The 26,277-nt window shown below is 35.1% G+C and overlaps 1 protein-coding gene across 4 annotated transcripts in view; it reads right to left on the reverse strand.

Annotated features, from left to right (window-relative positions):
* BTBD10 (BTB domain containing 10) overlaps nucleotides 1-26,277 on the reverse strand; it is a 74,325-nt gene that overhangs the window by 8,480 nt on the left and 39,568 nt on the right. For all 4 annotated transcript variants that reach the window (XM_059136672.1, XM_059136700.1, XM_059136690.1 and 1 more), the window contains 4 exons: nucleotides 12,209-12,405; nucleotides 9,618-9,903; nucleotides 6,377-6,479; nucleotides 4,612-4,732 (listed from right to left, as the gene is read on the reverse strand). In XM_059136672.1, coding sequence (XP_058992655.1) covers nucleotides 4,612-4,732; nucleotides 6,377-6,479; nucleotides 9,618-9,903; nucleotides 12,209-12,405 — 707 coding nt within the window. The remainder of the gene's footprint in view (nucleotides 1-4,611; nucleotides 4,733-6,376; nucleotides 6,480-9,617; nucleotides 9,904-12,208; nucleotides 12,406-26,277) is intronic.

The following is a 26,277-nucleotide window of genomic DNA, read 5'->3' on the forward strand; positions in this document are numbered from 1 at the left end:
AGTTTCCTACATCTCACTTCATGGCAACTCCACATTTCCAGTAAATTAAAGTCTTCTTCTCTCTTCCCCATCTCATAACTCAATCAACAAGCTAATCCTTACAACTCTGCTATCCAGTATGTCCAGAATTTAACAACTCCTACTGCTCCCACCCTGATTTAACCCATCACTATCTCCTACTTGAATTATGGCAACAGCTTCCTAAATATCCACTTACTTTTACCTTAATTCCCCCTTGCAATCCATTTCCAACACAATAGTCAAGAGTAATTTTTTTAAACCAGTCATATCAGGACCATAGCACTGTACAAATCTATACTGAATTCTGCTCCCATGAAATGGTACAACCTCGAAGATCATATTACTACTCTGTTCAAAACGGTGCAATGGCTTCCCACATCACTCAGAGTAAAAGCCAAAAGGTAAAGGTCCTCCATGACCTAGGTCCCCTCCTAACCTTATCTCCTACTTTGGACACTCTAACTTACTTCACTCTCTTTGCTGATCTCAAACATGCCAGGCAAGCTGCCTCAACCCTTGCATTCATTGTTACTTTCTGCTTGAAATTAAGCTTTCCTCTCCAGTTAAGGCTTCTCTGGCTGCTCTATGTCCCTTCCTTACTTTCCCCCGCTCCACAGCAGTGATCACTAACATACCATATGTTACTTGTTCACCTGGTTTGTCTGTCTTCCCCCAAAGAGTATAATAAGTGCCATTAGAACAGGAAGCTTTGCCTAGTTTGTTCATGCTGCATCCCCAAAACTTAGAACAGACTGGTAGAGAATTAACAGTCATCAGATATTTATTCAGTTAATAAATTTTGTTTTCTCCCTACTTCTCTGGACTTACTTCTTACAACTCACACTCCATCCCTCCACTCTAGCCATACTTCCATCTTCTTTCAGTTCCTTAAGCATGTCATATTCCTCCCAACCTGACAACCTCTGCAAATACCTTTTCTGCTGCCTGGTACAGTCAGCATCTTATCCACTTGCCATTCCTTTAGGCCTCAGCTTTAATGTCACTTAGATAATGACTTTCCACAGCCCCTTTACCATATACTTCTCATAGCATCTCATTTCTTCACCACATTTTTCACAGCTTTTCATTACCTGTCAAGCTATTGTTCACAGCTTGTCATTACTTTTCATTACTGTTCATTACTTCCCCACTAGACTGTAAACTCCATAAAGGCAGGGACAAGGTCTGTCTTGTTCATCATTATATTTACTATATTCATGGAACTCACAAAAAGCCTGAGTAAGAGGCGGAAGGATTATAAGTTAAATGGTAAACTAGAAACACATAGTGATACTTAAGAATTAGAGATAAAGTGGGGCACCTGAGGGGCTCAGCCGTTAAGCGGCTGCCTTTGGCTTAGGTCATAATCCCAAAGTCTTGGGATTGGGCCCCACATCGGGGCTCCCTGCTCAGCAGGAAGCCTGCTTCTCCCTCTCCCACTTCCCCTGCTTGTGTTCCCTCTCTCACTGTGTCCCTCTCTGTCAAATAAATAAATTTAAAAATCTTAAAAAAAAAAAGTATTAGAAATAAAGTATTGGAAATCCACAGTGTATGGAGTGTTTGAAGCCATAACGATGAATGGCATCACTTAGAATAAGTGTATAGGTTCTGTGAGAGAGAAGGGAGCTTAACACAGAACACTCGGGAATGAGTTCATTCAAGAGATCAAGGATCAGGGAGCAAGTGAGAGAAAGATAGAAGGCCTAAAAGAAGGATGTCAAGGAGCTAAAGTAAGAAAGAGTCAAGAAGAAAGGAGTGACTTAACAGTGACATCTAAAGAAAATGCCTTCAAAGACAGGGATATGAGCATTACCACTAAATTTTTAAACACTGTTCAAAATATTCTAGCCAATGCACTAAGACACAAAATATATATATATAAAGTATTAGTTACAACAGAGCCAATTATCCACCAAGCATATGTGAGAACCAACTGAAAAACGATTAGAAATAGAGTTCTGTTAGGTAGCTCATACAAATATATAAAATTCAATAATTTTCTTATGTTAGCAGTTAGAAAATTTAAATATACTCTACATACAACAAAAAAAATACAAAATATCAAAAAATAAACAAGATCAGAAGAAATTAAAGACATAAAAGAAAACTTAGTGAACGGAAAGACAGCAGTTGGAGACAGTAAAAATGTTAATTTTTCTAAAACTAACTTCAAAGAATTCCAAAGAAAACCTTAAAATATTTTAAATAATTTTCTTTAATATCTACAATAGACATAAGTTAGATTTGAGTCTGAGGCTAAGGATTACTCTATACAGAGGAAAAGACTAATGATACAGAGAAGATGACAACAATTAGAATGGGATCCTAAAAAAATGCATGGGGGATAAAATAATTTATTTATTCAGCAAATGTTTATTGAGTCCTTACTATGTGATGGGCAAGCACTATAGACACAAAGTTGAAAAGGTATAGATAGTCCTTTGTATAATTTTAAGACACAAACAGACATCTTAGTGTAATGTGCCATTCTAGTATTCAGTAAAGGCACATATGAACAGGAAACAATTCAGTTTTGGACTCAAGTCTACACCTACAGTATCCTATTATATTTTTACAAGGACATTTTTATCTCTTCAAATTCTACATAGTTTTATTTTAATAAAGTCTATGAGAATTCTATTTTTAAAAATATGTATTACAAGTATTATGGAAATAGTTATAATTATTTAAAAGCCAAAGTCTAGAAAAAACATTATTATACGTATTTTAAATAAAGACTTTTACCTTTAACAGAGTCTATGTCCAAAGGATTATAAAACCAAATCCACATCATATTTTTTATCTGATAGTCCCCCAAATTTAATATCTAATTTTAAGAATTGAAATTAAAATGGCTCTATGAATTAAAAAAGAACACAAAACTCGATCTCAAGGATCTAAATTAGAATAATTAATGCTCATGGTTTAGTAAAAACATTTTTTAAGATGTGAAAAAACAAATTTTGTTCGAATTTACTTATGTATGCTCTACCTATTTGACTTTAAACTTTTAAATATCATTTATAGAGAAATGGACTCAGAGGTGGACCAGCCACTTTATCCTACCTACTGATATTTTTATGAAGACTTTAAAGAATGTTTGGCAATAATAAAGTGGTATCTTAGGGGAGGACTTAGTAAGACCACACAATTTCAATGAGATAGCTCTTAAATAAGCATGAAGAAAACACCTATCTTTAAGTATACACTAGGTGCCTTAAAATATGAAATGAAATTTCCCATTCACAGGGCACCTGGGTGGCTCAGCGGTTAAGTGACTGCTTCAACTTGGGTCATGATCCCAGAGTCCTGGGATAGAGCCCTATATCAGGCTCCCTGCTCAGCAGGAAGCCTGCTTCTCCCTCTCCCTTTTCCGCTCCTCCTGCTTGTGCTCTCTCAAATAAATAAAATCTTCTAAAAAATTATTTAACATTTCACATTCACAGTTTCTAACACACCAATCTTTGAGAAGGTATGGCAAGCTACTGGTGAGTTTAGGTTCATGAAGTAAAGATAACCTAAGTCCATATAAGGCTATAACCACATATAGGAAGCTTTTGAAATGACTTCCCACCATACATAGGATAAAACATGAGTTTTAAAAACATGAGTTTGGATCAAAGACCTTCTACAATGTGGCCCATCTATTTATTCTCATCTCCTATTGGTCCTGATATAAAGTCTCTGTCCCAACTAGGTTCTTTCCAAAATATGTTATTTGCATCTTTAGTCCAAAAATCTCAGCGGTTAAACTACTTCCTTACACTATTCTTTCTAATCATTCCAATTTATTCTTTACTACCTGCCTCCTCTGAACTCATTCCCAATCCATCTAGCACACAATGACCTCTCCTTCTGAACTTCTCCAATCACTCAGCATCTAAGTCAACATCTGAAAATTCTCTTATTCTGACTTTTCTGTGTATAATCACCTTTCTTCTTCCACTCAGGAGGTATGGCAAATGGTAGAGGGAGGAGTATGGGGTGGTGGTAAAGGGAAAACACTGATCAAAAACTTGGGATTTCCAAAGTTCTAGATTCTGAAGCTCTGAGGTTGTTGATGTTCTTAAGACAAAGTCACTCAACCCTTTAGATAAATGAGGGTTAGGTATTTAATCTAAGATCTTTAATGACAAATATTCTCTTTGAGAGTTATCTTCCACAGTGGCTTAGAATATTATCTTACTTGGAAGGTACAAAAAATTATAAATTTTTGGTTGATGTGATCTCAGGAGTGAAGCCAAATACCATACTTGACCAAAGCCAGGGCTCCCAAGCTGGGAGATAAATACTGGCAACAAATGACAGAGATGGGGTCAAGGAGGAAATCTAGAAGAGTGTATCAAAAATAAATATACATATATACATACAAACATACATATATAAAAATTTTTTTTGAAGTTTTGGAAAATTGCACAATTGGTTATAAAAATCTCTGTAGACTTCCATAAAGCATCCTTATAGTATCACAGTGCTTTATAATCCAATTAAACAAATATCTGATGTCCACATGAACAGCACTCTTTCAGGGTTTTCATTCCAATATATTGTAACTCTACAAACCACTCACACACAAAGCATCATACTTACTGAGATCTCTACATTTAATAGTACTATATTCAAAAGAAATACAAAGGTAGTCGCATGCTTCTCTCAGTTCAGGAATAGATATGCCATCAGGACAACGAATTATTCCTGTTTTGTAGTAATCCTAAAAAAAAAGAAAAGAAAAAAAATGTAAAGAATGCATAAAACATCTACAGCATAAGGTGGCCAAAACCTTACTATTAAGGTGAAGCTGCTAGCATTTTCAAAAACAGTGGAGCTCTGAGATTTCTGAACTGTGGAATTTTAAAGTTAGATGGGACCTCTGTTCACCTAACCACTTTTTCATTTTACCAATAAGAAAACGTTGGCCCAAATGGGTTCGCTGACTCACCTAGTCAAATAATTATTTATTAGCACAGGAAAGCCAGGTCTCCTGATACTGATATGCTGCTTCTCTCTATCGTAGCATGCCAATTCATATGTATTTTCCACTCTACAAGTTATTTTTCTATATAACTACCATCAAATTTTAAAACTTTTTAAAAAAATAATAAAGTTAAATGATGTATTTTAAGGTATCTTAAATATTACTTACAGAATTGAGCAAAATTTGTGGTTCTTAGTAAAGAACTTCAGAGTCATATTCCAGGTATTAATATATATAAACAGAATGCACAATTACATATTCTTCTTCCAAATACTATTTTATGGTGTGTCCCAAAATATGAACAATAAATAGTACTTATTTCCAAGATCTGCTTTAAAAATTGTTAAGGGCTAGCCCCCAAATTACAGCTGAGTCATAAGTATTTTTTTTTTACTCAGCAACTCCATCGGGAGTTAAATGAAGTAGGGCTAGCTAAAGCACCTCCCCTCCCCCCAAATTAAGATCTGCCTTAAGCTTCTTGAGGTTCAGAGCCACAATAACACAATAAAGTTGCTATACTAGTGCAAGCAAGATGTCTTTTGGTACTTGCCCAAGTATTAACAACAACCTAATCAAGATCAACTTCCATTCCTGTCTTTTACCCCATGATCCTCCCTGCCCATTTTCTTAGTCAACAGACTATAAATCAAAGCTTTATCAATGATTTGAAATTACAAGTAGGAACTCTGTAATAATAATTCAAATATTCCTCAAAATAAAAGGTTAAAACCTCAAAAAAAAAAAGGTTTAAAACAAAAACACTATTACATTTTAGGTGACTTTTATATGTTAACTGTCCACATTGCCAGTTATAGGCAATAAAATATTAGAATTCAAGTAATCACATTTATCTAAGATAGCAAAAATGATGAACTTATTGTATTTAAGAGAATTAGAGAGGGAGTAATAATATGACTCCAGATGGATTACCACTAAACCCTTTGAAAGAACCACCTGTTTATACTTAAGAGATGTCACATCCTCCGACCTGCATTTGTATCATATTATCTTTATGTACTAAAATAAAAATGAATAAAATGGTATTTTTTAAAAAAACAATATTCCCAGGGCGCCTGGGTGGCTCAGTGGGTTAAGCCTCTGCCTTCAGCTCAGGTCATAACCCCAGGGTCCTGGGATCAAGCCCCGCATCGGGCTCTCTGCTCGGCGGGGAGCCTGCCTCCACCTCTCTCTCTGCCTGCCTCTCTGCCTACTTGTGATCTCTGTCTGTCCAATAAATAAATAAAATCTTAATAAATAAATAAATAAAATAAAAAACAATATTCTGCATAGAGATATCCAAAGAGAACTCTGCTTCTAATACAAATACCTACCAAAAGGGAGTTCTATGATTAAGTCAAGACACAAGAAATAAGCACTCACCAGAATAGCTCGAAACACTGTGGAGCCAATTCCCTCTGCCACTTCATACTCTCCCTTCTCATTAGGACGTGTAAAGTTATGTTCTCTGCCAGATCCAAACATCCTATGATATTAGTAAATAATGAGAGATGTAACAATAGGATATTGCCTTCAAAGGGAAAATTTATTTCACGTACAAAAGTAAAAAGGAATTACAATTTATTCATAAATTAGTTAAAAAATTTTTAGCAATTTATTCTGACAAAAGTAATAAATGAAGGATTATTAAAAATACTACCTTTCTGACGGGAGGGAATAGTAATATAGATTCCCTATAAGCAAACAAAATCAGCTGACAAAACTCAGAAGCTAAAGAACTTTTCACCCCTTCTTCTCAGGGAGAGAGAAAAAAAAAAATCAATCAATCAATCAATCAATCTAGGGGAAAAGGTGATTTTTATACTAAACTTACTAGAAAGGGGGGAAAAAATGGAAAAGGGAAACCATGTTATCTGTACCTCTTCCTTAAAACTGCTGCCCTCACTGCAAAGTTAATGCTATAATGCAGCACATACAGTAAAGTAGGAACAGGCAGGTTAGGTTGTTTCACTTTTCACAGCTCTAACATAAATATAAGAAACATCACTCAAAATTCTTACACTTGTATCCCAGAACTGAAAAATTAGCAATAAATGCTCGGGTAAAGAGGAATGAGGAAGCTAAGCAGTGAAGCAAAAGTTTAAACAAATGAGTAAAAAGCTCTCAATACTAATTTTTACATAAGAAAATATAGATTTCTGGGGTGCCTGGGTGGCTCAGTGGGTTAAGCCTCTGCTTTCGGCTCAGGTCATGATCTCAGGGTCCTGGGATTGGGCCCCACATCTGGCTCTCTGCTCAGCAGGGAGCCTGCTTCCCCTTCTCTCTCTCTCCCTACCTCTCTGCCAACTTGTGATCTCTGTCTGTCAAATAAATAAATAATATCTTAAAAAAAAAAAAAAAGAAAATACAGATTTCTATTTTTTCAAGTAATGTTCTTGGCACTTTCATAGTAACTATGAAATGTTTTTTGAAAAGAGGGGCACCTGGGTGGCTCAGTGGGTTAAAGCCTCTGCTTTCGGCTCAGGTCATGATCCGAGGGTCCTGGGATGGAGCCCCATCTGCTTCCCCCTCTCTCTCTGCCTGCCCTTCTGCCTACTTGTGATCTCTGTCTGTCAAATAAATAAATTTAAAAAAATAAAAAGCAAAAGAAAAGAGCAAATGTGCAGAGTATGTTCTTCAAAATCAAAAGTTTAATGCATTACTCTCAAGAAAATTTTAAAACTGTGGTTAAGGAAGTTGGACCTCCAAATTAAATGATTCCATCATTCTTAAGTATTGTACTCAACAATTTCCCAATTTAAATGGTTTCTTCTTTTGTTATAACACAGAAATCTATAAAGAACAAAGCTTTTTTATTTCGAAGTTTCCAAAAGAATGCCAACTGCTTTTTACAGTACCCATGAATATTAATTTTCATCCCCAAAGATATGCTTTACTCAACTGGCATGAAAAAGACTTCGCTGTATCCCAGAACTGGGATAAACTTCACTGTTTAAAAAAAAAAAAAAAAAAGGCAAGGACAGTCTTTCAGGAATCAAATGTCATGCAATTTTCTCAAATACTTGAATTTTTTTTTTTTTTAACAAAAGGAGAATGTTATGCTTCTCACTTCAATATGGATACACACACAGAAATATTTTGGACTTTGTTTTGTTTTGCTTTTAAAGAAAAGGTAGCCTAACAAAGGATTTCAAATATCTACTTTTTAAGAGTGTTTCTTTAAAATTGGGGTAAAAATTTAAAGTATTAGTAGTGTCAGGTGCCTGGGTGGCTCAGTTGGTTAAGCAACTGCCTTCAGCTCAGGTCATGATCCTGGAGTCCCAGGATTGAGTCCTGCATCAGGCTCCCTGCTCCGTGGGTAGTCTGCTTCTCCCTCTGACTCTCTCCCCTCTCATACTCTCTCTCTCATTCTTTCTCTCAAATAAAATCTTCACAAAAAAAAAGTATTAATAGTGTCGAGTCATCCTCCTGACACCTTCCCTCAATAATCTTCCTTTGTGCTCCTAAAAATACATAAAAGCTGTACTTGTTTTCTTTGCCTCAGATATGTAAAGTCTAACTGCCAATGTTAAAAAGAATATTCGGCTATTCAAAATGTGCAATGTCATGTGAGCTTTTATTCTGTATTCAGAGGAGAAATCACATGTACACACACAAAGCCATCCTAAATAGTTACTCATATACAACCTAGGGAAAAAAAAACAAGTTTTTAACACCATATAAATTTCTGTTTCATTTCTATGCTCCTCCACTTTATATTAGAACAGGAAAAGATACTAATTTTACAATGAAAAGGTAACTTGAAAAAAATGGAAAAAAAATAAAGAAAAGGTATTCGCTCCTCATTTTGGACACAATGAAAAATCAAGTCTATATTGTCTATATCATTCTTTTAAGACCACAGTTCCCACAACTACAAACTTCACATTGACCTTTACTCTAGACCCACACAGATTAGAATACGACTACAAGTCTCTTTCCTTCATTCTAACTACTTGTTAATACCTTCCTTTTTTTTTTTTTTTTTTAATTTATCTGGCAATTCATGCTGACTTTTCAGCTAACCAAACTGGTTTTTTTTCCTCTTTAAACAAAATGCTAATACCTGCTATATTTGGTGGTTGAATTTAGGATTTCCCCAAGTGAAAAAAGCATATATTACTGTTATACTCACCTTGTTAGATACAATTTAAGGTTTTAACCTGTGGAGATTGTTTAGGACCCTATCTTCATTAAATAGTTTTTTTTTTTTTTTTAAAGATTTTATTTATTTGACAGACAGAGATCACAAGTAGGCAGAGAGGCAGGAGAGAGAAAGGAAGGGAAGCAGGCTCCCTGCTGAGCAGAGAGCCCGATGCGGGGCTCGATCCCAGGACCCTGGGATCATGACCTGAGCTGAAGGCAGAGGCTTTAACCCACTGAGCCACCCAGGCGCCCCTTTTTCTTCTTGATATAACAAAAATTGTTAGAAATAAAACCAAGTTCAAGATCTGGCTCTACCATTTCCTGGCTATACTAACTTGAGCAAGTTATATTTAACTTTCAAAGCTCAGTTCATCTATAGAACAGGAATACTACATTCGAACAGGGAATTACTGTAAAACTTAAGTAAAATAATGTGAAAGTGCTTTATAATAATACAAAGAACTGCAATAATACAAACCTGCCCAACATTGTATTTGGCTGTGCAGTAAAAATGGATGGGTCTACAACAAATCTAGTGTTATCCACTATTAGTGTTACTCGTTCCGATGTTCTCACATTCCGAGCTCCTTCTTTTGCATTTTCATATACAAACACCATCTCCCCAGATGTCTTACAGCTACCATCCGAACTTGACTGACTACTGTTTCTGCTGCTGTTCCCAGCACTGCTACTGGAACCATTTGGAGATGCTTTTTGAGGACGAGGACTACTTGGACGAGAAGAACTATGATCTTTTTCTCGTTCTGAAATAAAGATGTTAAAGTTATGCAAATTTTCCTTTAAAAAAATTCAAGATCCACATTTATCTTTTAAAAATTCTGATGTAGAAAAGTTGTTTTAAATCACATTTCTGGGGGCCTGGGCAGCTCAGTTGGTTAAGGGTCTACCTTGGCTCAGGTCATGATCTCAGGGTCCTGCCACATTGGACTCTCTGCTCAGCAGAGAGTCTGCTTCTCCCTCTCCCTCTGCCCCCCACCCCCCACCGCCACTTGTGCATGCATGCACTCTCTCACACTCTCTCTCTCAAAAAATAAAGTAATATCAATCAATCAAAGCATTTCTGCTTTTTTATTTCAAGTAACATTTTCACAGAGCACCATAAATATTACTTCCCAGGAATAAAACCTAAAATATCAAAATGTTTTCTAAGTTAATTTTTGTAGATTTTTAAAAAGATGTATAGCTAATGCTCACTCAGACTAAGATCAAAATTAAGGTAAATTTCATGCTAGTATGCTATTTAAAAATACATGAAACCCAAGGAATAGAATAGACTTACAAGTTTACAAGTCAAATAAGCACTGACAGGAAGTAAAAGATTAATGAAAATACCAACTTTAACTGTCCTAAATACTAAAAGTATTAGTACTACTCTGAGAACACTAAGTACAAACTTTGGACTCTCACTATATTAATTAGGCCATCCTCAAACTAGTAATTTATCTCACAAAAGCAAGGCCCCAAAGGAAGAAAAATGGTCACTAAGGACATAAAGTACTTATTCTTTCAAATGACTTTTAATGTCTACCAACCAAATAAAATGGCTTCAATAGCTTATGATACATTGCTTTTTTTTCAGTCTCACTTTTTGTTGGAATAAAAGCACTGCCACAAATTCTAGAGGATCATATAATTACTATCCATAATTTTAATTAGGTAGGAAATATTGTTAAAATTCAGAAGATTTTCTTCAGCTGTTCTAATATTCTATAAAGGGAAAATTAAAACTAAGATTCTGTGATAAGTTCCCTCTAGAGGATAGAACTACACTTTAAAGGTGACCTAAAAATGTACCTCCATCTCATCAGATTCATCAGCTTCTGCCAAATTCCTCCATGACTCAGGCTACTCAGAACATTCTGTACAGCTTTACTGATGATATAATTAGGTTTGCTTTATCTCCAGAGATATTCTGACACCTCCATTTTATTGCCTGTTTCCAGAATGCTGGTAGCATCCCAAAACCAAAATTTGCTGAATTAATAAGAATCATTTATTATATCTTCCTATTCTCTTCCCAGGGATTGAATTTAGCATATTAATGAACTGTCAACTCCTATTTATACTTGCATGGATTTTTGGCTTATCAGTACTAGTTTGACTTTGAGGACCTACTTAGATACTGACAATCTCTCTGTATAATTAAGCCCTAAGATAAATAATTTTAATTTGAAACAATCGGAAAACAATGTGAAGGTATTAAATTTGCCCCTTCTCCAAGGGAAAATGAAAATCAACAAGTTCACATTGCTAATGTACTTCTCCTCAGTCACACAATTTATTTACCTGAAATATAATAATGTTCATTTACAGTAATGAGTAGGAACGAAAAAAAAAAAGACATGAGCTACTTGCCAAGAAAAAAAAACAAAACAAAACAAAACACTTCACACCTTCCTTTTCACTATTTTTTAAGTTAAATTTAAAATACTGTCAAAACTTAAAATAAATTACTACATGGTTATTCTAGCTTTCACTTCCTATTCTAGCATGATTAACCAAGAATTCCTATCAACAGTTTACTACAAATTTTTAAAAATAAACCACTTTGTATGTATCACATAAGATCAAAATCAATTTGAGACTTAGGGGCACCTGGGTGGCTCAGTCGGTTAAATGTCTGCCTTAGGCTCAGGTCAGGATCCCTGGCTCCTGGGATCTAGCTCCAGGGCATCTGCTCAGTGGGGAGCCTGCTTCTCCCTCTCCTTCTGCCACTCCCTTCCTCCCCATACTCCTGCATGGACTCACGCTCTCTCTCTCTCCCTCAAATATTTTTAAAAATTAAACAAATTATCTCATATCACAGTTTTAAAGGCTTTTCAAATTTCTTATGAAACTGTCCCAGACTAAAAAAAAATCACTTTTAAGTTTCATTTAATAAGCTGATTTCTTATAGCAAGAATGAAGCTAAGCTAAAATAGCAACTGAATAGAACTAAGAAGTTAATTTTACTCTCAAGTACTAGGCAGAATTCACAGTCATTACTGTTTTAAAAAGGTAACTGCATGCTTTTAAAAACTGTCAGGAAGATAAGTTAATTTTACGTACCAACATGGTGTTGTCGTGTTGGAGAAGTAACATTTCTAATACAAGGAGTGAGTTGAGATTCTGTTCTTTCGTGAGATGAATCTCGTGATCTGTCACTTGATCTTCGTCTATCTCTTGATCGTTCATGTCCCCCGCTAGCACCATGTAGACTCATTTTGGTGTGGTCAACAACTCCTTTAGCAACACGTGAGGGAGTACTGGTAAGTCAAAAAAGAAAATTAACCATAAAAGTGGAACAGGAGATCACAAATGCTTTTAAAGAAAAAAGCAATTAACATTAAACTACTACTATTTTGAAGTTTAAGAATCAAATGCTACAATTCTGAAACAATTATCTTAAACGTGTAGGTTTTATAAATGCTGGAACAGAGTATATTTAAAGATCAAATAATCCAACTCAGTTTTTTTTTTTTTTTAAGAATGAGAAAAACTAAAGCCCAGAAATGTTAATTAACTTTTGAGTAAGTAGTAGTAGTAATAGTAGTAGTACTAGAGACGACCCAGATCTTCTAAATATTGCTCAAACATTTTTCTCTCTTTGATGGGGGCAGGGGGTGGCGAGGCACAGGCAGAGAGAACACCAGCTTTCAGAACTCCAAAAAAATCAGCTATGGGGCAAAGTAACTGGTCTCCTTGCCAAATACAATAAGCCTACATGCTTACTTTAATATCAACTCATCTTGATTTTGATTGAACTCCTTTCAAAATTTTTGGCAAAAAAAAGTTTCTTTGAAAAGCATTTCTCTAAAAAGCTTAATTAACTGTGCTCTGTAAAGCTACAGAATTTAAAATTTTAAAATATCTTAGGTAAATTTGCTTATAAGAAGTGAATACCTGAGAATGATGATTAAACTAGTCTAATTGGCAGAATTAAGTCACAATTATTTATGAAGATATATGTACCACATGTACAATGCTATAGAGAAGTTCCCTCAAGGGACTTGCATGTACCCGTCTCAGTAATAGATGTGTATCAGTAATACATGAACACACAAATTTAAACAATTCAATAGTAATCCCAAATTTCAAATATAAAGCTGGTAAGTACATCTCAAATATGTAACTAATAAGTGAGAAATAGATAATAAATGCTTTAATATCTCAGAGGAATAAAACTTCACTACAGACTTGAGTTAATCACTGGTGAATCAGGTGCTGGCAACTAAGTAAGATTTTCATAAAGTACATTGCAGGTAAGAAAATTGACAAGAACAAAAAGAGAGCCAAACCTAATACATCTGGAAATTTACCATCTCATCATTATACCATGATGCATGGTTTAAAAATTTAGTGTTTTTTATAAATAGAAACAGAAGAAACTTCACAGTTTTAGAGAAATACAGAAATATAACACAAAATGTACTCTAATACTTAGTTGCTCAACATGTTGAGTATTACTTAACATTATGGAACATTTCCTCATCTGTAAAATATAGGTTCTATTTACTTTATTAAGGTTAATATGAGGATTAAACAAAGAAATAGAAGTACACTAACCAACAATGTACCTAGCACAATAGAATCCCCCAATTAAATACTAGTTTATTTAGTTATGACAGATGGAGATATTAAAATTCAATTATAAGACTGCTCGGAGTCACACAGTATTTAGTAGATATGCTAATAATACTATACCCTAGGCCTTTTTTTTTTTTTAATTTTTTTTTTTTTAAGATTTTATTTATTTATTTGACAGACAGAGATCACAAGTAGGCAGAAAGGCAGGCAGAGAGAAAGGAGGAAGCAGGCTCCCTGCTGAGCAGAGAGCCCGATGCGGGGGCTTGATCCCAGAACCCTGGGATCATGACCTGAGCCAAAGGCAGAGGCTTTAACCCACTGAGCCACCCGGGTGCCCCTACCCTAAGCCTTTTAATTCATTCCAGTGTCCCCTCCATATTATTAACCCAGCACTCCATCACTGAAACCACACTCATTAAAATTTAAATCTTCTTGGGACGCCTGGGTGGCTCGGTTGGTTAAGCAGCTGCCTTCGGCTCAGGTCATGATCCCAGCGTCCTGGGATCGAGTCCCATATCGGGCTCCTTGCTCTGCAGGGAGCCTGCTTCTCCCTCTGACTCTGCTTTCCACTCTGTCTGCCTGTGCTCGCTCTCACTCTCTCTCTCACAAATAAATAAATAAAATCTTTAAAAAAAAAAAAAAAAATTTAAATCTTCTTGATTCAATTTTAAATCCCATAGTGCTTCTGGAACATCTCCTCTGTTGGCTTATTATCTACAATTCTTTTGTTATTTTAGTATTTTCTTTTATTAAGATACTCAGTCATCACCTCATTATAACAGACTACAAAGATAAAAGATAAGGCTAACTTTGTATTTATCCTAAGAGTTACTTCTAGGGAAATAAAGGCAACCTATCAACCTTTATCAGCTATTTGTCTTTCATAAAGCCACTTCTTTCTAGTGAAAAAGATCAAAACAGGACTGCATCCTTGGAACATAATAGTTTTCTTCTTATAGAAAAGATCCTACTGCATTTATGTTAAAAACTTCAGAGTAGAAACAATGGAATTTCTGGTTTGTCTTAAGGTAGGAAAAAGAGGGGCGCCCTGGGTGGCTCAGTGGGTTAAAGCCTCTGCCTTCAGCTCTGGGTCCTGGGATAGAACCCCATATTGGGCTCTCTGCTCAGTAGGGAGCCTGCTTCCTCCTCCCTCTGCCTGCCTCTCTGCCCACTTTTGGTCTCCATCTGTCAAATAAATAAATAAAATCTTTTAAAAAAATAATAAAGTAGGAAAAAGAAAGCAATCTACACAAATAGAAAAAGGATTATATATTGAAATAAAAACCTCCTCAAATTATCTTAGCTGTTAAGTTTTAAATGTGCTTAAATATGAATCTAATTGTTAATCTAATGGACAAGGTATAAACCCAACTACAACTAAGGCCAAATGCAGGACAAATGTTCAGTTTGGGTGAGGCCAAGGAGACTGATTAATTGAAAAAAAGTGTTTCTAGGGCGCCTGGGTGGCTCAGTGGGCTGGGCCACTGCCTTCGGCTCAGGTCATGATCTCAGGGTCCTGGGATTGAGTCCCGCATCGGGCTCTCTGCTCAGCAGGGAGCCTGCTTCCTCCTCTCTCTCTCTCTGCCTGCCTCTCTGCCTACTTGTGATCTCTCTCTGTCAAATAAATAAATAAAATCTTTAAAAAAAAAAAAAAAGAAAAAGTGTTTCTATCAGACACTTTTATAACTGAAACATTAACTGCTACTAAGCATTTATTCTGCTAAAATATTGGCTTTACATCTAAAATGTTTAGATTTTAAAGAAATGCAAAAGGATCATACTTCCATTCTTTATTTTCATTCCCAAATGGAATGTACTCTGCATCAAACCTTCAAAATCAGATGTCATGGAAGACTAATTATGTCCTACTTGATTTAATTAAATAATTTTAGATCAGAAAAGCACTCTAAGGACAAAAATAATTAGTACGTGTAAAAGAAAATGAGGACAAGCAAGTTCAGAGGGGATAAGTCTGCTTCATGTTGCATTTAAAAGTCAGAGATCTGTGAACTCAGGACAGGTAAGGAGTTGAAGATTACATCAGCTCCAACATCTACTTTTAGTCAAGACAGAATAACAAGGATTGAATTTGTTTTCCTATCTGGGGGAAAAAAGTAGACAAAATATATAAAACAATGGTTTGTAAGACACAGTTCATCAGCAACGACAGTGATCCCTGAAAGATGAAAAACAAATGAGATAAGCCCAACAACTGCTCTAAATTATTTTTTCCAAATTACTATTTTTTATTAATTATTTTTATAAACATATAATATGTTATTTGCCCCAGGAGTATAGGTCTGTGAATCGTCAGGCTTACACACTTCACAGTACTCACCATATCATAAACCCTCCCCAATGTCCATTACCCAACCACCCTCTGCATGCTCCTCCTCCCCACAGCAACCCTCAGTTTATTTTGTGAGATTATGAGTCTCTTTCCAAATTACTATCTTAAGAGATTTTCCAGAGTAAATAGGGAAGTGAAACCCAGGTGGAACCTGGTAGACTCAGGTAAGGAGCTGGAGAGCTTGGGAATAGTAGGTGCCAAGAGTTCTCAGCAAAGAGCACTAGAGGGGGGGAGCAAGCAGCACAGAGAAAAAACTTCAGAGATCTGCAGTCTTCTTGAAATACTGAGCTGAGTACCAACCAGCGAATACATCTGAGGAAACGACATAAGGCTCGGGAAAGAACCAACTCAAAGGATAAGAAGACACAGTGACCAGGACTCATATAGGACCTACTTCCCCCAGGCAGGCTGGAAAACCTCGTAATTCATAGGGCATTGAAGAAAGAATCTTGACTAGTTTTAAAATTTTAAAAAAGCACTATGGGATTTAAAATTGAATCAAGAAGATTTACATTTTAATGAGTGTGGTTTCAATGATGGTCTTGACTCTGAAATGGGAATCAGACCTAGACGGGTCACCGTGCTAGTCATATCTAACAAATCTTAACAGGAAGACCTGAAAAGAATCAAACTGTTTCCAAGGAACTCAAGTGTAAAACAAAGCTCAAGAATATTTATAGAAAAAATAATACCCAGCATCCAAACAAGGTAAAATTCACAATGTATGGCATTCAATAAAAAATTACCAGGCGTGCAAATAAGTAGGAAAACATAACCTGTAAGAGATTTTAAAAACTCAATCAAAATCAGCTTGGAACTGACATGTCTCAGAATTAGAAACAATGACATTAGAAGTCATTATAATCATATTGCTCCAAAAGGTTATGTAGAAATACAGAAGGAAAAAAAAGATGCAGATCAAACTTCCAGAGATATAAAAAATGATATCTTAGATGAAAAATAGACTGGATGGAATTAAAGAAAATTACACATTATAGAAGAAAAGATTTGTGAATTTGAAGACACAGCAAGAGGAAATACCAAAAATAAATATAGTATTCATTATAAAAAAAATAAATGGAGTAAAAGTGAGCAGCAGGTCAATTTCAAATGCCCTAATATAAGTATAATGGAGTCCATAAAGGAAGAAAGGTAAAGAAAAGAAAAAATATTTGAATGTCTTGAAATGTAATACTACATGTATTACACACAACAAATCCCATATTTTAAGAAAAAAAAAAAAAAAACCTGTGAACCTATATTTGCTTTATCTAGCTGAAACATCTTCAAAAATAAAGAGGGAAATGCATTTTCAGACACACAAAAAGATGAGTTAATTAATTAACCATGAGCAGACCGGCATTATAGGAAGAGTTAAAGGAAGCCCTTTAGTCAGAAGAAAAAGTAATGCCAGAAGAAAATATGAATCTACACAAAGGGATTGAAGAACACTGGAAATAGTAACTACATGGGAAGATCTTTTTTATATTGTTTAAATCTCTTTAAAAGATTCAAACAAATCTCTTTAAAAGATTTAAATAATAATTATAACAATACAGTATGGGGCTTATAACATATACACATAACTACAATAGCAAGTTTGGGATGAGAGACATAAAAGTACACTATTGTGGCTCTTAAACCATTTCTTGTGTCAAGTAGTACTGCTTGAAGGTAGACTGATAAATTAAAGATTTGTATTACAAGCCCTCAAACAACCACTAAAGTAAGGAAATGAAGAATTACAGGTAATGAGCCAACACAGAAGAGAAAATGAAATCATTAAAAAAAAAAAAGATGCAATTAATCCAAGAGGGCAAAGGAAAAAGGGAGAGGATGGGGAAACAAGAACAAATGGGACAAAAAGAAAATAAAAAGCAAGATGATAGACTTAATCATATCTATAATCACATTAAATGTAAGTGGCCTAACCCATAAAAGGTAGAGATTATCAGACTAGATATAAAAGTCAGACCCAATTACATATGTTGCCTACCTGAAATACACTTCAAATATAAAAGTACAAGGAGATTCACTATAAAAGGATAATGAAAAATCAACTATGCGGACACTAGTCAAGAGAAAGCAAAAGTAACAATATTAATATCAAAGTAGACTATAGAGCAAAGAATATTACCAAGGCATATCAAAAAGAAAAGCGGGATATATTCATTAAAACCATGTCCCAAAAGTTCTTCTGCTTCATAATACAGCTTCAAGATACATGAAGCAAAATCTGATAAAACTGTAAGAACTCCATACTTATATTAAGAGATTTCAATACTCCCTTGTAATACTTAATAGAGCAAACAAAAAATCAGGAAAGATGAATAAAATTTGAACACTATCAATGACCTAACTGACATTTATAGAACACTGAAGCCAGTAGGAGCAAACAACTCATTTGTTTCATATGCCCACAAAACATTTACCAAGACAGATGATATTCTGAGCAACAAAACAAGTCTCCATAAATTGAAAAGAATTCAAACATACAAAATTTGTCCTCTGATTACAACAGAATTAGATTAAGATTCAGTAACAGAAACATATATGTAAATTTCCCAAATATTTGGAAATTGAATAACACCTTTTAAATAATTTATGGAGCAAATAAGAAAGCAAAAGGGAGAATGCAAAATTGTCAAGTTAAAAAAAAAAAACAAATGTAATCAAAATGTACAGAATGGCATGACATTATAGCAGCAGTTAGGGAGCAAATTATAGCATTAAATACCTATATTAGAAAAAAAGAAAGTTCTAAAAAATAAATAACTTGTTTCCACCTTAAAAAACTAAGCAAAGACTAAATTAAACCCAAAGTGGAAAAAGTAAGCGTACACTAATTAACACTTCTATAAGCAGCACACAGGGTGTGCATCTTCTTTCCTCCCATTCAGAACTATTTATGCTGAAATATTTTTATTCTTGTTAGTAGTTAAGTTAAATATTTTAAAAGTCATAATTATGTAATTATGAGGGTTGGACTCATCTTGTAGGTTTATAAGCCATTTATAGTTATTCTTACCTATTGTTTTATGTCGGGTTTGTGGCATTTAGTTTGGATGTTCTCTATATATTAAAATAATTAAACGCTTGTCTGCCATGTAGATTTTTTTAAAAAGTAGAAAAAGTAGTAAGAAAGATCAGAGTGGAAATCAAAATAATAGAAAACAGAAAAAAAATAGGGGGAAAAAAAATCAATGAAACAAAACCTAGTTCCTTTGAAAAACCCAATTAAGGGGCACCTGGGTGGCTCAGTGGGTCATGAGCCCCGAATCAGGCTCTCTGCTTGGTAGGGAGCCTGCTTCCTCCTCTCTCTCTGTCTGCCTCTCTGCCTACTTGTGATCTCTACCTGTCAAATAAATAAATAGAATCTTTAAAAAAAAAAAAAAAACAAATTTATAAACCTCTAGCCAGACTGGAGATAAAAAATTGAGAAGATACAAATCCCAATATTAGAAATGAGAAAGCTGACATCACTACAAAGGTCACCCATATTAAAAGAGTAATAGAAGAGTACTATAAACAACTTTACACAAATAAGTTCATCAACTTAGAAAAACTGGACAAATTCTAAGGTACCAAACCTTACTCAGTAAGAAACAGATAAGGTGAACAGCTCCATTTTTAAAAAAGATTTTATTTATTTGAGAGAGAGAGAGAAATAGAACACATGCTTGGGGAGGAACAGAGGGAGAGGGAAAGGGACAAGCGGACTCCTTGCTGAGATCGGAGTCTGACTTGAGCTTAAATCAGATGCTTAACTGACTGAGCTACCCGGATGCCCCTGAATAGCTCTATTTCTATTAAAGAATTGAATTTGCAGTTCAGAAATTCTCCTCTAAGAAAACTCCAGGCCCAGATGGCTTCACTGATGAACTCTACCAAGCACTTAAGAGGGATATAATATCAATTCTACATAAACTCCTTCAGAAAATTGAAGACAACATACTTCCTAACTCATTATATGAGGCCAGCATTACTCAAGTACCAAAACCAAAGACTTTATAAAATAACTACAGACATGCCTCAGAATATGCATATTTATTTTTTTTAAAGATTTTATTTATTTATTTGACAGAGATCACAAGTAGGCATAGAGGCACAGAGGCAGGCAGAGAGAGAGGAGGAAGCAGGCTCCCTGCCAAGCAGAGAGCCCGATGCGGGACTCGATCCCAGGACCCTGAGATCATGACCTGAGCCGAAGGCAGCGGCTTAACCCACTGAGCCACCCAGGTGCCCCAGAATATGCATATTTAAACAAAAATTTAATCAAACAGAGCAGCAGATAAAAATGTCAATCCATTATGTTCTAATGAGATTTATCCTAAAAATGCAAGATTGATTGAATACTCAAAAATCAATTATTATATGTCAATTATACTTCAATAAAAATGTCTTAATATAATTCACCATATTAACAAACCAATGAAAAAAGCTATATCTCAGTATACATTTTGGCAAAAAGGAAATCCATTCCTGATTTAAAAAACAAAGCAGGGGGACGCCTGGGTGGCTCAGTGGGTTAAGCCGCTGCCTTCGGCTCAGGTCATGATCTCAGGGTCCTGGGATCGAGTCCCGCATCGGGCTCTCTGCTCAGCCAGGAGCCTGCTTCCCTCTCTCTCTGCCTGCCTCTCCGACTACTTGTGATTTCTCTCTGTCAAATAAATAAATAAAATCTTTAAAAAAAAAAAAATAAAAAAAATAAAAAATAAAAAACAAAGCAGGAATACAATAGAATATCACCAACTGGATAAAAGATATCTACAGAAAAACCTACAGCCAGCGTCAGACTTCGTGGTTAAAGACCAAACACTCTCCACCTAAGATCAAGAACAATACAAGAATGTCTACTCTCACCACTTTTATTCATCAATGTACTAAAGAGTGTACCCAGAACAGTATGTCAAGAAAAAGGTCTAGAAGGCATTCAGATTGGAAAAGAAGTAAAACCATCCTTATCTGCAGATAATGCAATCATCAATTGTAGACTCTAGTACAAAGTCACTAGAACTAATGTTTAACAAAGTAACAGGATGCAAGATCAATATTCAAAGTCAGCTGTATTTCCATATACACTTGATCCTTGGAACAATGCAAGTGTTGGGAAACCAACCCCTCCAGTTTAAAACCTGCACATAACTTTTGACTCCCCCAAAACTTAACTATTAACAGCCTCCTGTTCACCAGAAACCTTACCTATAAACAATTAATACATATTTTGTATGTTATATGTATTATACTATACACTGACAAAGTAAGCTAGAGAAAAGAAAATGTTAAGAAAATCATAAAGAACAGAAAATACATTTACAGTACTACATGCATATTTATTGGAAAAAAAATCTGCATGTAAGTAGTCTGTGCAGTTCAGATCCATGTTGTTTAAGGGTCAACTATACTAGCAACAACAATAACAACAAATCAGAAATTAAAATTTTAAAACTACACCATTTACAGTAGCATCAAAAAACTGAAATATGTAAGGATAAATCTGCCAAAGATGGAGATCTATATGCTAAAAGTATAAAACACTGCTGAGAGTAACTTAAAAAGACCTAAATAAATGGAAAAACTCACCAAGTTCACACAAGTCAAATGATTCAATATTATTAAAAAAGCAACTCTCCCCAAGTTGATCTATAGATACAATGTAACTCCAGGGGTGTTTGGGTTGCTCAGTTAAATGTCTGATTTCAACTCAGGTCATGATCTCAGGGTTCTGGGGTCACCCTGCCTGGGGTTCCATGTTCAGTACTGAGTCTGCTTGTCCTTCTTTCCCTCCTCCTGCCTGTGTTTGTGCTCTGGCTCTCTCTCATAAACAAATAAAATCTTAAAAAATACACAATGTAATTCCAAAATTTTTAACAGGTTTCTTGGTCAAAAGTAACAAACTGATTCCAAAATTCATACAGAAGTGCAAAGGATCTAGAAGAGCCTAAATAACTTCTTAAAAAGAACAGATATGGAACACTAATCTAATTTCAAAGCTTATTATAAAGATACAGGAATGAACACAGTGTGTTACTGGTATAATGACAAATAGATTAATGAATCAGAAAAGGGCCCACACACACGTATACAGACAACTCATTTTCAACAAGGATTCAAAGTCAATTCAAGAGTCTTTTCATCAAATAGTGCTGAAACAAATGAATATAGAATGTATAATCTGCCTCCAGCACCTTGGGGAGGGGAGAGTTGCAGGTGACGTAAGGAGAGTTTGTGTCATATACAAAAGTGAAGTCAAAATGAATCACAACCCTAAATCTAAAACTTAAAATTATAAACGTTTAAGGAGAAAAAAAGCAGAATTCATTAAAAAATATATTAACATGGGGTACCTGGGTGGCTCAGTCGGTTAAGCACCCAACTTGATTTTGTCTCAGGTCATGATCTCAGGGTTGTGAGACTGAGCCCCACATTGGGCTCTATGCCAGGTGTGGAGCCTGCTTAAGATACTCTCTCTCTCTCTCTCTCTCTCTCTCATTCTCACCCACCCTTCTTCTCCTCTCTAAAGCTAAGTAAATAAGTAAATCAATAAACTGATGAACTGGGATACATCAAAATTAAAAATTCTTGGGCGCCTGGGTGGCTCAGTGGGTTAGGACGCTGCCTTCGGCTCAGGTCATGATCTCAGCGTCCTGGGATCGAGTCCTGCATCAGGCCCTCTGCTCAGCAGGGAGCCTGCTTCCCTCTATCTCTCTCTGTCTCTCTGCCTGCCTCTCCATCTACTTGTGATCTCTGTCAAATAAATAAAATCTTTAAAAAAAAATTAAAAATTCTTCAGGGTGCCTGGGTAGCTCAGTTGGTCCAGCACCTGCCTTCGGCTCAGGTCATGATCCCAGGGTCCTGGGATCAAGTCCCACATAGGGCTCCCTACTCAGCAGGGTGTGTGCTTCTCCCTCTCCCTCTGCCTGCTGCTCTCCCTGCTTGTGTTTGCACATGCGCGCTCTCTCTGTCAAATAAATTATTTTTTAAAAATCTTTTAAAAAATTTAAAACTTTTGCTCTTCAAAAGATACTGGTAGGAGAATGAAATCATGTATCTGAAAAAGAATGTGTATCTAGGCTATAAAGAACTCTCAAAGCACAAAAAAATTTGAGATATAAGGATTAAAAAAATAAATACATGAAAAGCAGCTGAACATCATCACTCATTAAGGAAATGCAAATCAAAACCACAATGTAACACCATTTCACATCTATATGAATGGCTAAATAAAAACAATGGCCATATCAAGGGTTGATGAATATGTGTATGAAATGAACTGTCACATACTCCTGATGGTAATGTAAAATGTTCCAACCACTTTAAAAACTGTATTTAAAAACAGTTTGAAAGTTTCTTAGAAATTTACATATTTACTATGCATATGACCCAGGCATTCCACCTATTCACCCAAAAGAAATAAAAGCATATGTCTGTAAAAAGATACAAACATTGTTAGTTGCTTCATTTGTAACAGTTCCAAACTAAAGACAGCCTAAATGTCTGTGAACAGGTAACTGGATAAACAATTTGTGATGTGTCCATACAATGGAATACTACTCAAAAAAAGAGAAACGAACTATTAATACAAATTACAACATGGATCAAGTTCAAAATTATACTGAGTGAAAGAAGCTAGATCCCTATACTACCCAAAAAAGGACACAGTAATATCAAGTTCTGGGAAACACAAACTAATGTACAGTGTCAAAAAATATACTGGTACTTATATGGGCATGGAATATGGGGGCTGAAAGAGGTAGAAGGAAAAAGTTACAAAGGACCCCAAGCAGAATTCTTTGAAAAGGTGAGAACTAGAAGAAAATTATGAGAAGAAAAAATTTCATAGGTAAAAACAAACATATAAAAAGGTAGTAGACTAATCACTTATAAAGTCAGTATGGAGGTAAAAACACAAAAGTAGTATAATCAGTTATATCCACAAATACCATCAAGGAATACAGAAAAAGATGTAAATATGTCATCAAATACCTAAAATGTGGAGGGAGGAGTAAAAGTTTAGTGCTTTTAGAATGTGTTCGAACTTAAAGTGACCATCAACCTAATACAAACTGCTATACACATAAGATATTATAAACCTAATGGTAACAAACCAAAAAACTATAATAGATGCACAAAAAATAAAGAGAAAGGAATCTAACCATAACACTAAAGAAAAAAATCAAATTATGAAGGAAGAGAACAAAAGAAAGGAACAGAGAGAAACTACAAAAACAACCAGAAAACAATGAACGAAATGGCAATAAGTACACACCTATCAGTAATTACTTTAACTATAAATGGACTAACCATTCCAATCCAATGAGTGAAACTGATTAAAAAAAAAACAAGACCCATTATATGCTCCCTACAAGAGACTCACTTCAAAACTAAACACATGTACAGATTAAAAGTGAAGGGCTGAAAAACATATACCATGCAAATGGAAGTAGGAAAAAAAAAAAAAAAAAGCCAGGGTGGAAATACTTACACCAAACAAAAGAGACTTTAAAACAGACTATAGCAAAAAAATAATAAAATAAAATAAAAAATAAACAGGCTGTAGCAACAGAAAAAGAAGGGCACTACAAAATAATAAAGAGATCAATACAATAGGAGGGTATAACAATTGTAAATACCTATACACCTAATAAAGGACCACCTAAATGCATAAAGCAATTATTAACAGATATAAAGGGAGAAACTGAAAGTAACACAATAATAGTAGGGGACTTTAACACTGCACTTACATCAATAATAGATCATCCAGACAGAAAATCAACAAAGAAACACTGACTTAATGACATAATTAGACCAAATGGACATAAGATCTATACAGAACAGTCCATCCAAAAACAGCAACATACACATTCTTTTCAAGTACACATGGAACATTCTGTAAGACAGATCATGTTGGTCCACAAAACAAGTCACAATAAATTTAAGAAGACTGAAATCATACCAAGCATCTTTTCTGACCACAATGGTATGAAACTAGAAATCTATAATAATAATCTGGAAAGAACACAAATACATGGAGGCTAAACAACATGCTACTAAACAATGAATGGGTCAACCAAAACAAAGAAGAAATTAAAAAAATACATGAAGACAAACGGAAATGAAAACACAATGGCCCCCAAACTGAGGGAGAACTTTATACTAACAAAGGCCTACTTCAAGAAACAAGAATACTCTCAAATAAACAACTCAAGCTTACATCTAAAAGTGCTAGAAAAAAACAACCAAAGCCCCAAGCTAGCAGAGGAAGGAAATGATAAAGATTAGAACAGAAATAAAATGGAGGATTAAAAAACAAAAGGAGGGCGCCTGGGTGGCTCAGTGGGTTAAGCCGCTGCCTTCGGCTCGGGTCATGATCTCAGGGTCCTGGGATCGAGTCCCGCGTCGGGCTCTCTGCTCAGCAGGGAGCCTGCTTCCTTCTCTCTCTGCCTGCCTCTCAGTGTACTTGTAATTTCTCTCTGTCAAATAAATAAATAAAATCTTTAAAAAAAAAATAAAAAAAAATAAAAAAAAAAAAAGGAAAGCTCGATGAAATCAGGAGCTGATTCCTTGAAAAGATGATAAACATTGATAAGTCCTCAGACAGACTCATCAAGAAAAAAGAGAAAAACTGAAATAAAATCAGAAATGAAGGAAAAATGACAACCAACACCAGAGAAATATGAAGAATTATAAAAGAATATTATGAAAAACTGTATACCAACAAATTGGACAACCTGAGAGAAATGGATAAATTCCTAGAAACATACTATCTTCCAAGACCAGGATAAAACAAAACTTAAGCAGACCAATTACTAGCAATGAAACTGAATCAGTAATCAAAAAACCTCCAATAAACAACAATCCAAGACCAGATGGTGAATTCTACCGAACACAAAAAGCTAACATATATTCTTCTGTGTTAGAAGTACAAGAGAAAGTAGAAGACAAAAACTGCCACATTCATTCTACAAGACCAGCATTATTACCCTGATACCCAAACCAGGAAAAAACACTCCAGAAAAAGAAAACTACAGGCCAAGATCTCTGACAAACACAGATGCAAAAATCTTCAACATATTAACAAACTGAATTCAACAAAACATTAAAAAAGTAATTCTCCACAATCAAGTAAAGTTTATTCCAAGGATGGAAGGGTGGTTTAATATTTGCAAATCAATCAATGTGATACATTTTTTAAAAAAAA

Source organism: Mustela lutreola, chromosome 1 (genome assembly GCF_030435805.1).
Source record: "Mustela lutreola isolate mMusLut2 chromosome 1, mMusLut2.pri, whole genome shotgun sequence".
NCBI lineage: Eukaryota > Metazoa > Chordata > Mammalia > Carnivora > Mustelidae > Mustela > Mustela lutreola.